A 15,000-nucleotide genomic window follows, 5' to 3' on the forward strand; every position below is an offset into this window, starting at 1 on the left:
TCAATTCATTAAGTATTTTTTTTTATATAATATAAGCTCCCCACATCCATGTCAAAATTCATTAGCATATTTTTTTCTATGTTGATCCAGTCCTTATCTGCAGAAGAATGAAATAAGTGGCTTGCTTGTTCACAACCGAAGGAGATATAATAATGTAAGAAGTTTGGTAATTGTAGTCCTACTTTATCTTGTGTACAAGACAACCTTAAGTATGAACAACTGGCCTTCTTTCCACACCATATAAAATGTGATATCATTGTATGTATTTTCTTAAACCAACTTTTATTAATTAGGACAGGCATCATTTTCAGTATATAATTAACTGCTTTTGTGACAACCTCCTTAAAGTTTTGTAATTAATTTGAAATATCAAGCAGCTAAAATGCGCCAAACATCGATAATTGGGAAGAGGGTGTTTTGCATTTTTCCCACCATGCTTTGTAATGGTTTTAAATTGGTGTAATTTTGAATATGTTATGGTGCTTGGACATTTTTCATAACATACACTAAGTTTAGTGAGCAGGTTGTGTTGTGTGTGACCATATGTTTTTTTTTCACCATTACTAGGGAAGGTTGTTTGCATTGCGTCATATTTGTATTTATTTATTTAATTTTTCGGTTCATTTGAAATAGGGACAGATACAGAAACATATATCTGAAACGGTCATCCAATGTATGCATCATAGTGTTTGTAGCCAAAGCTAATTTACAACACTTGTCCCCAACAACACAGATCTAACATAATGAAAATAGGAAAATAAATAGAATGAGGCAAAGAGGAGTCGATGATAATGGTAATAGTAGTAATACAGACAAAGTGCAAACTAGATAAAAGCCAATAATAATAATATTAATAATAATAATAACACAGACAAAGTGTAAACTAGATAAGAACCAATTAGTAAAAATTAGTCAAATGTAAATCTAAGTAAATGCTGGGCATGGTGTCTTTCAGAGAATAATTAAAGGTTATTGACTTGTTGTCCACTTTATGGTGACAAAATGGCGGCATTAAAGGACGTCTTATAAATTGAATACAATCCCCCTGTGGGCAAGGTTTATTAATTATCCATGACGTTTTGCGGATCAAATTGAAGATGTCGGCGGGCAGCAGTTTAGACAGCCCTGATTCAGGCAGTCAGTCCCTGAATGGAACTGGGATGCAGCCAGAAGTAAAACTGGCTTTGGCACATAATGGTTTCATTTAGCACTGCCAGCAGGTCATGGGAGAGAAGAGTGCACAGTGCAAGAGGCTAATTGGACTTTAATGAGATGGAGATGGCAATCTGAAGATGGCCGCCTGATAAGCCAGGTGGTTATAAAACAGAATGGCAGGAAGTAAAAATGGCAATAAAATCTAAAGAGCTAAAAGCAAAACATATTGAAAAAGGCTTTGTTAATGAGTCAGATTTTTATGTGAGCCACTTGGGAACCTTTCCAAAGAACTAATGGATTTTAGACGGTGACATCACACTGATCATTATGATAGTTTCTTCATATGCCGTACTATAATTTGACAGGAAATTGGATTAATATGCTAAATACATTTTGTGTTAATTTTAATAATAGTATTATTTTGTAAAAAAAAAAAAGAGATAGGCAAAATTCCCCAAAAACTGCAGTCCCCCTTTAACAGCCAACTAATGATGTTGGAGCCTATCTATATTATTTATTTATTAATTGTTTTGACAATGAAATCAAATAATGCCAATAATGATGTTGATGAATTATTGGATGTTTTAGATAAATTGTGATTGACTGATTGTTTTCAGCTGCTCACGCTCCTACTTGTGAGCCACTTCCTCCGCCTATAATTAAGAAGACAGGACAGCTGGGTGCCTTTTGTCTGTCTATCATGTTGAAGGAGTGATGAGTGAAACAGTTTGTTTACCGCTAAATAAGTTATTTTGATTATGTTGAAGTCAACCACGGAGAATATTTTTTGTTTGTGAAAATAAATTATGATCATTTGGAATCACGACATATCTCCGCGAGTGCTTAATAAGGAATTTAGTGAGTCAAATACCTCCTCCTCAGGACTACTCTGCATTACTTTATTTTTTCGAACTATTTTGAATGCAAGAGTAGCCGTAACAAGTAAACAAACTTCACTGAAGACCCAAAAGACCAACCACGATCGCTCTGCACCGATGACCGAAAGCAGCCGGCGGGCCATGGCACACCTGAGACGGCATCTGAGGCCGACGACATGCTGAGAACGTGCATTGCTTCGCGCAGAAGCAGACTGGGCGCGTGCACGAGGAGGCTAAATGAAATAAAGACTTCGATGACTGATGTTAGAAATGCTGATAAAGTCAATGATGCATTTGAAGTATTTAAAGGAGTTGTGGATGAATTTAAAAATGCTCACAAATCTGTGCAAGAATTCTTATCAGAAGAGTAAAAGGAAAATGATTATTATGACTGGTATGAACCCAGAATAATACATTTTAATTATTTCATGAAAGATGTTGAAACATGGAAAAGAGAAATTGCACAATCAAAAGTTGGACCACTGGACAGCATATCAAATGTATCTCACAAATCAAAGTCTGCCACTGGATCAAAAGCCTCCAGATGTTCCTCAGTATCCTCAGAATTAAAAAAGGCCAAAGCGAAACAGGCAGCCACAATGGCTCGAGCTGCTGCACTGTAGGAAAAACACACCTTGCAACTGGAGGAAACAAAGCTTAAAGCAAAGATGGCGCAAATGGAGTTGTAAGCAGACCTCGCAGCATCAACTGCTAAAATACAAATCCTTCAAAGTGATTTAATTCATGAAAGCCATGATGTGGCTCAGGAACCTCCGGGTGATGGCATGACTGAGTATTATGATTCTCACCATGATACAGAAACTATGGAGAGCAATGTGGACTTTATAGAGTTTGGTGCAATACCCAAGACCCCACTTCACCAAACCATCTTAAGTCTCCACAGACCTCTACTTAAAAGGAACACCAACACATCAGAAGATATAAATAAACCTCAAAACAAAAACGCAACTGAAAAACACAGGACCCAGAGTGTAAATCAGACTCAAATAACAAATCACTCTGCACAAGATAATGTGATTATTAATGCTGCTCATTATAACTTGGAAATGGTTATTCAAAGACAAAGTGACATCGCAAAACTCATTGTCTCACAGCAAAAACTGTCTCTACTACCAGCAAGAGATTTCTGTGTTTGATGGTAACCCACTGGCATATCATTCTTTTATCTATGCATTTGAACACTTGATTGAAGACAAGACTGAGAATAATCAAGACCGACTCTACTACCTTGAGCAGTTTACCTCTGGTTTGCCAAGAGACTTAGTTCGCAGCTGTTTGCACATGGAAGCCAGTAGGGGCTATAATGAAGCAAGGCGCCTCTTAAAAGAACACTTTGGAAATGAGATGAACATTTCGGGAGCTTACTTAGAAAAAACCTTGAATTGGACAGCGATTAAAGCTGAGGATGGGAACATGCTGCATGCATATGCACTGTATTTGAGAGGATGCTGTAATGTAATGCAAGATTTACAGTATTTGGAGGAACTTGATATCCCAAGGCTAATTACATCCAAACTACCCTACAAACTCAGAGACAAGTGGCGAAGCACAGCTTATGAGACACAACAGAGAACTGGCAGGAGAATCAGATTTAACAACTTTGTGGATTTTGTGGAAAAGCATGCCAAGATGCTTTTGGATCTGTTGTTTGGAGACATTCAGGACCAAATAACAACAATGAAAAGGCCTCTTCCAAGAAGCACAAGTGAACTAAAACCAATCAGAGGCAGAAACAGCAGCTTTGCTACTTCAGTAGCTGTGAATACAGAGCCAGCAGGATGCATTGTAAAACAATAATCTGTTCCACAACAAACTGCTCAAACCACACCCAGTGGTATCATCCATTTATGTGGATATTGTCATGGCAAAAAGGCTCTGATTGACTGCTCACAATTCAAAACACAGTCACATGACAACAAGGTTGACTTTTTAAGAAGGCATGGATATTGTTTTGATTGCCTACTAAAAGGTAATTTAAGCAAAAATTGTAAAAAGAAGATTAATCTGTCATGTTTGCAAAATGAAACATCCTACTGTACTTCATATTTCAAGTGAAAAAGGCCCAAGGCAGGAAACTCAAGCAAAGCCCACTGCTGAGACAGAAGAAACCCCTATAAGCATTGCTCTTGTTTCAGCCGGTGATGCAACCGGGGCCGGGAAAGACTGTGCACTTGCAATCGTGCCAGTCAGAGTTAAGGCGGGAAAAGGGAACAGGTATGTTCAGCACATCAAAATGTTGATGTGCTGCCTGGATCGAGGAAGGCATAGGCCTTCCTCGATCCAGGCAGCACATCAACATTTTGCACGGAGAATCTCATGGATCAACTGAATGTGAAAGGACGCAAAACAGAAATTATTTTGCGAACAGTGGGAGTGGAAAAGCCTGCGAAGACCTATGAGGTCAGAGGACTGGAGGTTGGAGACTTGGAAGGGTTCACATATCTGGACCTGCCGAAAGTGTATACACAGAGCAAGATACCTGTCTCAAAGAAAAACATCATCACAAAGGCTGACTTGAAGAGGTGGCCATATCTTGGTGGCATTGACTTAAAGGAAATTGAGGCCGACATTGAACTTCTTATTGGGACTGATGTGCCTCGGGCAATGGAGCCGTGGAATATAATAAACAGTTAAATAAATGGACCATATGCAGTCCAAACCATACTGGGATGGGTGGTAACTGGACCACTCAGTTGCAGTGCTACAGAACATGCTGGGCCCATTGCAGTGTCAACTAACAGAATCTCAGTAATTGAGCTGAAGGACTTCCTCATCAGACAATAAACCAGGATTTCTCTGAAAACATATATGAGGAGAAAAATTAGATGTCAGTTGAGGATAAATGTTCTATGGAGATCGCCTCAAGTTCAGTCTTTCTTAAAGATGGTCACGATCCTCTGCCACTGCCTTTCCGGGATAAAGACAAACTCACACCTCAGGATAAGTTCAGAGAGAAAGAAAGACATCGGCATTCCTCCTCTTTTTCTTCCAAAAAAAGCCATGACAAAGATAAAGAAAAGGTCAAGAAGGACAATCGTGACAAAACGGAGGAACTTAGGGACCTGTACGGTCGGAGGGGAAGCTTACCTTTTGACCAAGAGCCAATGCCCTCAGAGGCTGATCCTTACACATTTCCATACGGTGGCAAAGGAGATGGCAAAGACGTGCACAGAACACTCGAAAAGGAGAAAAATAGCAAAATCAAGAACTCCACCAAGGACAAGACTATGGACCATGGAACAAGGAAACATATAACAAGACCATGGAACAAGGGAACACATAACAAGACCATGGACCTAAGACCATGGAACAAGCAAAGACATTTCCAGATGCCAAAGGCTTTGTGGGAAGTGTTTTGGTTAAAACCAAGACCAACACGGTTCAACGACCAATAGATGAACTCTGCCTGGAAGCAGCTTGATGGACTGAGGGGGGCTTCGGTTCTCCAGACTCGATGACTCCATGACCGCTTCAGATATGACTATGGACTTTGAAGAGACTTAACTAGTAAATCAAGTAACTCAATTAATTTTGTATTTGAAAAACATAATTGTTTGGATTGTATTGTTCTATTATGGCTCCTTTGAATATTATTATTTATGTAATTGTTTTGCTAAAGCACACAATTAGGGGCGGGGATGTTGGAGCCTATCTATATTATTTATTTATTAATTGTTTTGACAATGAAATCAAATAATGCCAATAATGATGTTGATGAATTATTGGATGTTTTAGATGAATTGTGATTGACTGATTGTTTTCAGCTGCTCACGCTCCTACTTGTGAGCCACTTCCTCCTCCTATAATTAAGAAGACAGGACAGCTGGGGGCCTTTTGTCTGTCTATCATGTTGAAGGAGTGAGGAATGAAACAGTTTGTTTACCACTAAATAAGTTATTTTGATTATGTTGAAGTCAACCACGGAGAATATTTTTTGTTTGTGAAAATAACTTATGATCATTTGGAATCACGACATATCTCCGTGAGTGCTTAATAAGGAATTTAGTGAGTCAAATACCTCCTCCTCAGGACTACTCTGCATTACTTTATTCTTATTTTTTCGAACTTTTTTGAATGCAAGAGTAGCCGTAAAAAATTAACTAAATGGTTATTTTGGCCACCGCTAATATTCAAGTAACATAATGACGTGTCCCTTCTTACAGTCCAGAGTTGGAGAAAGGTTTGAAAAAACGAGTGAAGTTGCACACCCACGAGAACGGAGACGACGGACAGAACGGAGTGGTCGATTCGGACGACAATTACACCGAGGTAATTTGGCGTCCGTGGTCCGTTGACTCAAAACTGAGGCAGGAAAAAGAATGTCTAAGAATCTTTGTGTGCAGGACATCATGTCTCCGCTGCAGGAAGAGAGCGGCTGCGATGAGGAGGAGGAGGAGGAGGAAGAAGAAGGGCGAGAGGAAGATGAAGAGTTCGACAGCGATGAGAGCCTGGTGGACTCAGACTCTGACACTGACGAGAAAGGTTTGCTTCTTTACGCAGCCGTTAGTTTCTCAACCATTCATCATTTGCTCATTTTGACACCCTGCTTTTTCCAGTCAGGCTCATGTATTTCATGTCAATTATCATCTCAAAACATGGCGTTCTTTCGCTAAAATTAACAGCACTCGGTCTATTGAAACTAAGCACAGGTGGTGCTCGGTCTACCGTGTTTGGTGGTTACGAACACGCACCCAGAAATTACTTAAAACAATTTTGGTCCGTAAACACAAGACTGGCTGGAGAACTTGTTAGAGCTGCGGAATAATACACTATGGGCCTGAACTACTAAGCTCCAAATAACACGTGCAAACTATACAATAGCGTGTGCTGTTGCTGGTGATCTACTAAGACTGCTTGTGCAATTGATAACAAGTGCTAAAGTGGTGCAGACGGCCCTATTAAATGAGGTTTTTGTGTATCACTGGCTATCACCATCGAGACACACATTTCCCTCCACATTTATGGCATCATATGGTCCAACCTGTGTCGTTTCGTCATGCTGTTGACATGCGGCACACAAATATAATACTGTGTGTTTCGGACCATAGGGCGCGCCGGATTATAATGTGCACTGCCGAAGAGCGGGTCTATGTTCATACAAAAGGCACACCGGATTTTAAGGCACATTAAAGGGGTCATATTATGATTTTTTTTCTAAATTTAAAAGACTTCCTTTTGGTATACATAACATGTAATGGTGATTCTTTGGTCAAAATGTTGCATAGATTATGTTTTACAGACCATCTTTAAGTCGCTTTCTGACCGTATCTTCAGGATGCGCCGTTTTGTGGGCGGTCTTATTAACCTGCCTCCACTTTGACAGGATCTTCTCCCCGCCATCTTTGTTGTACCGGTGTAGCGTGCAAGGACGGGAGTCAAAGAAGTGTCAAAAGATGGACTGTTTTAATTACATTCAGACTTTACCTAAATCAATACCGGAGCAGCATCTCCTCATCCGTGGCTCACGAGTGCCACAACAATGCCGGAAATGTGTCCTGTGACAAAATGTCCGACCGGAACACTTTAATAACTAAAGTTCTGTTGGTGAATTAGGTAAACCCACTACACCAGTAGTTTTTAGCTCTTCCATAGCAGGTCTACTGACAGATATAAGTTAGAACTATACACTATTTTATATTAGAAATGGCAACAACAGAGGATGAATGCTCCATAACAAGAAAATAGAAAAAAAGAATCGGCACGGACTACAATGCCTGAAACGCGCAAATTTTCAGGACTTATGCAGATCCCATATACACATCAGCAGGTAAGAAAAGTTGGTTTTGCATAATATTGCGAAACAAAATGCCAGATAATGTCTCCTAATAGATGCCGTTTTGGGGTCCTTATACACACCATAATAATACCGCATGTTGAAGTACAGTACGTCTGACTACGGTAGCCATTATGCTCCGACAATCCATCAAGCTGTGCGAATTCATGGCTTACCGAAGTCGTACTAAAACATTTTTGACCGATTTTTGAGCACCGTGTGTGATGTTCTTTATTCTCAATGAAACATCCAAGTTTTGGTGTTGCTTGCTTACGGCTACTTGCTAGCATCTTTTATTGAACAGGCGCCAACCTGCAGGCCACAATCAATTAAACTTTCTTCAATCAGCCCCTTAAGTCATCATGCGGCTACACAATTATAAAATGGTATTGCTGAATAGATGACAGGCCCAATATTTGTACCTCTGACCGTCCAAGAATGTTGACACACACACACACACACACGCGCGCGCAGACTGAATATTCTCGCAGCATGATCGCCTCCCTTCTCACCGTCATTTGTGCGTAACTATGCCAGTTTGCATGCACATTTCAAGCGTACTAAATATAGTCGCAAAATAGCAACTGCCGAAACATTTTTGTTTGTGAGTGCCAAATGACAATATGTCATCATGACCTCCTCCCAGTATTTTGGCTGTTCTGATGACCAGCATATATTCACGCCAAATGGATTGCGGTCCATATTCTGCTCACTAAAGATACATAATCTTCTGCGCACAAGCTTAGTAGATCAGCTTTGCGTGGGCTATCTAATTTGCACATGTTTTAATACATATAGTAGATCAGGCCCTAAGTGCACAATATTGGACAATATTGGCTGCACTTGTCTAAACTGCTCTATCCTAACGATGACGAGGAGATGGTTGATCGACCATTTCTTTATTGCACAAACAAAACAGGCTGCAAAACTCAACTCTACAGTAAACCACAGGGATGCAAATCTATTTATTTATTTGTTTCATTAAATTGTTGTTTTATTGCTGTAATTATGCTCTTTGTGTTTACAGTGCGAGTGACTTTAGTGTTCATTTAGGATACAAAATCCGACCTTCACTAAAACTCGACTCACACCACAGTCGAGGAACGGAACTCGTTTGTTACCCGAGGACCACCTGTAACTGCATTTGGCTGTTGTCATGGTTTTGTGTGTCTTAAATTTGCTGTTGGTCAAAAGAGGAATGAGGGGGTGTGTGTTTGTTGGACACAACTTGCAACTAACAGAGATCTTTAGGGAAAACATTATTTAACAGAAAAACATTGGGAGAATACAAAATAATAACATCTTAAAGGAGCCATATGTAATAATTGTATTTCAAGTCATCATTAAATGGCCCTGATATGTCAAAAGGCATTAATAAATCATGTTCTTTTCGGATACCTCTATAACTGATAACAGTAGTTCAGCCGGGATTTGTATCGGGATGCCTTTGAAAGATGGAGACGATTGAAGGCGGAGAAGATTTTTTCATCTGACGCCAAACTTGCTAATTTCCTCCTTGATAGGTTTTCTTATTGTAATATATGCAAATGGACATTTCATATGTAAACTATATTGTCCAATACGGTCTATAATCTTGTCTAACTAACAAAGCTAGTATGTTCGTGCAATTAATGCTTAGTGTGATGGTGCTTAGCTCCTAGTGTAATGCTTAGCATGCTAGCCCGGTCAATGAAATATCAGCATACACGCTAACAGGGTAAATATATGCCCGTTAGCCTGTATGTTGATGTGTATTCCCACTGACATATACCATGAATTGATTAACGTGGACCCCGACTGTTGAAAAACTTATTCGGGTGTTACCAATTGTACGGAATATGTACTGTACTGTGCAATCTACTAATAAAAGTTTAAATCAATCAATCAACCAGACAGGGCAAAATATATTTTCGACAAATAAAACCTATGTGGATATGTGTATTTTGTTCTCAATATGCGGATACACCAAGGAAATGGGTTCCAATTTTAACACGGCTGCCATCATGGCAATGTGAAAGGTATGGAGACAGCCAAATCACATGATAAAATAATTCCTCATTCGTGTAGCCTATAAGCATACCTTGGTAAAATGTCTCCTCTTTAGTTTTGGGCGTACATTAGGCTGCTAAGCATGCTCTACCTATTTTCACCAGTATAACCATTGCTAGTGTTGGTTGTAGTTGGTTTTTGTCTTTGTTTTCTGATAGTACTGACAATAACCATATGATTGCCATTGTTGTGACATTGTACACAGGCGTGACGTACTTCTTGCTGAAAATAGCCTAATTTCTGCGTAAATGTATTTTCCACCAGTTATTTACGAGTCCCTTCTTTTGCAGTACATTTGGTTAGTACTTATTTTTCATACAGTACTTTAGCAGCCTGACCTAAGCCTAAGGTTTATTTGTTAAATAAATAATAATCTTTGTGATTAACATATGGTTTTATATCATTTAATTGTTTTTGTTTAAGAAACATATATATTATTAATTTATTTAAAATATGTTTTTTAGCACTGTGTAATTGTATGTAAATATATTTTAATCAGTTTTTGACCCCCTTCTTTGCAGTATATTTGATTAGTTGTAATCAGCCTGACCTGAGCCTCGATACTAATCTTTGTGATCAACACATGCTTTTGTATCTTTTGACGAGGTTTATCCTGGTAAACTGGAAGTAGGTTAGATACTGTTGATCGTAAGATTACGCAGTGTTAATATTTGAGTGGAAAAGTTGGGCCCCGAGGTCTCTTGTGTCTAACTTCTGGCTTCCAACTTTCAGCTAACTTCCAGGCTGATCTTGCTGATCTGACGTGCGAGATCGAGATCAAGCAGAAGTTAATAGATGAGCTGGAGAACAGCCAGCGGAGGCTCCTGATGCTGAAGCTCCAGTACGAGGAGAAGCTCATCCTGCTGCAAAATAAGATCCGAGACACCCAGCTGGAGAGGGACCGGGTACTGCAGAACCTCAGTGAGTCCACTCATCCACTGACCGACAGTAAGAGAACCTTAACGTCACTACACGACTCCACAGTGTCCATGGAGAACTACACAGAGGAGAAGGCTAACCGCATCAAGCAGGAGTATGAGAAACGACTGAAGGAGATGAACCGCGACCTTCTCAAGCTCCAAACTGCGCAGAAAGAACATGCACGGCTCCTTAAAAACCAGAGCCGCTACGAACGGGAGCTGAAGAAACTCCAGGCCGAGGTGAACGAGATGAAGAAAACCAAGGTAAGAGAAACGCGAGGAAGTTCAATGTCGGTCATAGGAGATGAACGCTGTAGGACACCTCACCTGTCTTTCTTCTTCAGGTGGTGCTGATGAAGCAGATGAAGGAGGAGCAGCAGAGGAGGAGGTTGGTGGAGGCTAAGAGGAACCGTGAGATTGCCCAGCTCAAGAAAGAGCAGCGACGACAAGAGGTCAGCAAACAAGCAGTGATGAAACTCCATTATTGTTATTAACTATCTGTCTATTAACTATTTGCGAAGTTGTGCTGCGTGTGTCAGCTCACCAGACAAGCTAGCTCAGTAAAAGTCCTAATAACTTTATAAATATTAGAAAATACAATTTCTGTAGAAATTCTGCAGCTAAACTTAAATGCAAAAGGAATGTAAAATGATTGTAAGAATATGTTGAACGTTCAGTATTAATGGTTTGAATACTGAAGAATGTTGGTTGAAATTCTAGTGGAATATATAGAAGGAAGGATAGAAACAGTTTGACAGTTGGAATATAGAAATACTTTGATAGTAGAAGTGATTTTTAACTGTTGATATTGTTTGAATGTTGAAGATGGGAAACTGTACTAAAACGTACTATGAATATAGAAATGATAGATGTATGTCGGAGTTAAACTATATGACTCATAGATGTAAAATTTTTAAAGAAAGATTTGTGTTTTTTGGTCCCTTCCGGGATTCGAACCCACATCAATGAAAGGCATGCGTGTTATCCTCTCAGCCAAAAAGCCGAGCTGTCAAGGGGATGTCCAACTTTCGATGTAAAAGGGAGCGATTCAGCCGTTGAAAATGACATCTAATTACCCAGAATGCTTTGCTGAACAAGTACAGCGTTTTCAGCTCATTTTGGGGATAAATTAACATATTTCGTTACAATAAAATATGTTACCTGATTGTATGAAACATTTACTTGTAAAGAAGCTGACATTTAAAGAAAACAAGTTGAAACCATTATCTAAATTGATAGGGGAGATAAAGAGGTCTTAGTCTATATGATAAGATTTAGTGCTTGAATCGACAAGTCATTCAATATGACGTGCTCTACCACTAGACATGTCACTGCTTAATGCTTGTCTTTACAAGATTACTACAATGTTGAGCTTTACATTATCTATATCACACAAGCATAAATACATAGAAATTATAATGCATACATTATTTAACATTAACAAATTGCAAATTAGCCTCAAGGGGGACTGTTTATTGAAATACAAAGATGGCTGCAGTTGTTTACTCTGAATGCAATAGGTCAAATTGACATCATTACTCAGAATGTAGTTCTGCAAAAGTATTGTTTTTTTGCTAATTTCAGCCTAAATAAATGTTTTTTTACAACAAATATATGCTCTGATAGTGTGGAACATCTACTTGAAGTCAATGTATTTTTTTTTTTTTGGGGTGGGGTAAGTAAGAGATTTGGGAAGAGTACCTATTGTTTTGTCCAAAATTATGAAAAATAATTAATAACTCAAAAACCGTAAATTGTTTCGGTTTTAAACACAACTTGTTTTAATTTACTGATTAAGATGAATATGTTGATGGTGGAATGGTTGAAAGCAGTTGAAAGATGTAGGAGGAGAAGTCAAAAGTAAAAAAGGGTGAAAATACTGTAAATCGGTAATGTTAGGTAACGTTTGTTGAATGAGCCTGCATGTCATGAACATTTTGACACTTGAATGGAATTAATCGGATGAACGGTTTGGGAGTTAAAACGGATGAAAAACGCTACGGAGTAATAATAAATAGATGAATGATGAATTTTGGTGTGGAATAAAATGTACCGTAATTTCCGGACTATAAGCCGCTACTTTTTCCCCTCGTTCTGGTCCCTGCGGCTTATACAAAGGTGCGGCTTATATACGGCCTGTTCTTCTCCGACACCGACTAAGAGGATTTCGGTGGTTTTAGTACGCAGGAGGAAGACGATGACACAATGATTAAAGACTGACTTTTCATATACCGGTAGGCTGGTTATTTTGATAACGTACAGGCGAGCACTTTGTATTACTTTGCACCGTTGTATTATTTGTACTCTGCACGAATGCTGTTCGCCATGTCAAAGATGTGAAAGTTTGATTGAATGATTGAAAGATTTACTGTTAATAAATGGGACGCTTTGCGTTCCCAAACAGTCATCTCTGTCCCGACAATCCCCTCCGTGGTAGCAGGAACCCCTATATACTACGCTAATTACACATCAAAACCCTGCGGCTTATAGTCGGGTGCGGCTTATATATGGAGCAATCTGTATTTTCCCCTAAATTTAGCTGGTGCGGCTTATAGTCAGGTGCGGCTTATAGTCCGGAAATTACGGTATCTGCAGGCATTCACACATTGATACAGATAAAGTGGTCATTTAGTCAGACAAGACCAGAAACGCCACTTTAATGTGATGATTATTATTTTTATATTATTTATCTTGCAATTCCTGAGTGCATTTGGTAAAGCAGACGATCATTCTTATTGATCGTATTTGCAGCACGCTTTTCAGTTTTTGTGCTTTTTTCCTTTCTCAATTTTTAAGACTCAAATTAATAGTTGGAAGTGTGACGGCAAAAAAAATGAAAACGTTTCTATCATTCATTCTATGTCAAATCAATTTTATTTCTGTAGTTCACAACAGAAGTCTATAACCACACTTGTCATACTTTAAAGCAGGGGTTCTTCACCTTTTTGACCTCGGGGCTCAACTTTTCTACTACAGAGGGGCCCGGGGCTCACTCAAAGATTAACGCTGAATTAGTAAACTTACTCTTGATTTTGATCCTATTCAATTATTACCGGTATATATAATAGGCTATCCAGTGGGTCTTAAAAAGTCTTAAATCCAACAATTTGAATTTAAGGCCTTAAAATTTCATAAAAGGCCTTAAATACAATTTTTGATAGGTCTTAAAAATCTATTAATGTTACTTTTTCTCTTATATTTTGTCAACTGTTTTTTGCAGTGTGCGTGCTGAGACTTGAATAGCTAACTTGTTTCACCAAGTACCACCTCAGAAAACACCTGGCCCTCAAAGTACCACCATAATGACCAACTTTAAAATACAGTAGCGTAGAAGGCCTAAGTATTCATTAAAAGCAAAACAGGTTTTATTCAACAAGTACACTTAAATATTTTCGGCCAGTTTGAACAGTAACACTGTTTGAATATTTAATTACGATAAGAGTCCACCTACCGCTACGGTTTTGGGAATCCTTGGCGAGCATCAACCAGGCAGACCGGATGGTGGACAACCAGGTCAGACGGTTCGTGTTTATCTCGCCTCCGATCGGGTAGTGATGGGTAAATTACGCGTCAGTGAGTGTATGGCACACTCACTGCCTGTATTGACACTCCACCGATACTCTGTGTTTCATAATCGTCCGCCGCCATCTTCTGGATTAAAAAAGTCATTACATTTTAACTGCAAATAAAAATGATAGTTGGCTAAAAAAAATTTAATGATGATTATTATTTTTATATTATTTATATTGCAATTCCTGAGTGCATTTGGTAAAGCAGACGATCATTCTTATTGATCGTATTTGCAGCACGCTTTTGATTTTTTGTGCTTTTTTCCTTTCTCAATTTTTAAGACTCAAATTAATAGTTGGAAGTGTGACAGCAAAACAAATGAAAACGTTTCTATCATTCATTCTATGTCAAGTAAATTTTATTTCTGTAGTTCACAACAGAAGTCTATAACCACACTCGTCCGCCGCCATCTTCTGGATTAAAAAAGTCATTACATTTTAACTGCAATTAAAAATGATAGTTGGCTAAAAAAAATGTAAGAAAGGAGTATGAAACACGCAGCTTTCGTCAATGAGCCAAATTGTGAACAGGAAAAAGAAGAACATTTACCTTATTTGGTGCTATAAGATGTATCTGTCACATGCTTTTTTTCTTAACGTGACGTACACATCGAGGCATTTCCTTGTGTTGACCA

At 38.8% G+C, this 15,000-nt stretch overlaps 1 protein-coding gene across 1 annotated transcript in view; it reads left to right on the top strand.

The window, feature by feature from the left end:
* Nucleotides 1-15,000, top strand: part of kif21b (kinesin family member 21B) — a 403,877-nt gene that overhangs the window by 207,544 nt on the left and 181,333 nt on the right. The window contains exons 12-16 of the mRNA XM_062054694.1: nt 6,218-6,323; nt 6,398-6,536; nt 10,609-10,797; nt 10,861-11,060; nt 11,141-11,248. Coding sequence (XP_061910678.1) covers nt 6,218-6,323; nt 6,398-6,536; nt 10,609-10,797; nt 10,861-11,060; nt 11,141-11,248 — 742 coding nt within the window. The remainder of the gene's footprint in view (nt 1-6,217; nt 6,324-6,397; nt 6,537-10,608; nt 10,798-10,860; nt 11,061-11,140; nt 11,249-15,000) is intronic.

This window comes from Entelurus aequoreus, linkage group LG01 (assembly GCF_033978785.1).
Source record: "Entelurus aequoreus isolate RoL-2023_Sb linkage group LG01, RoL_Eaeq_v1.1, whole genome shotgun sequence".
Classification (NCBI taxonomy): Eukaryota; Metazoa; Chordata; class Actinopteri; order Syngnathiformes; family Syngnathidae; genus Entelurus; species Entelurus aequoreus.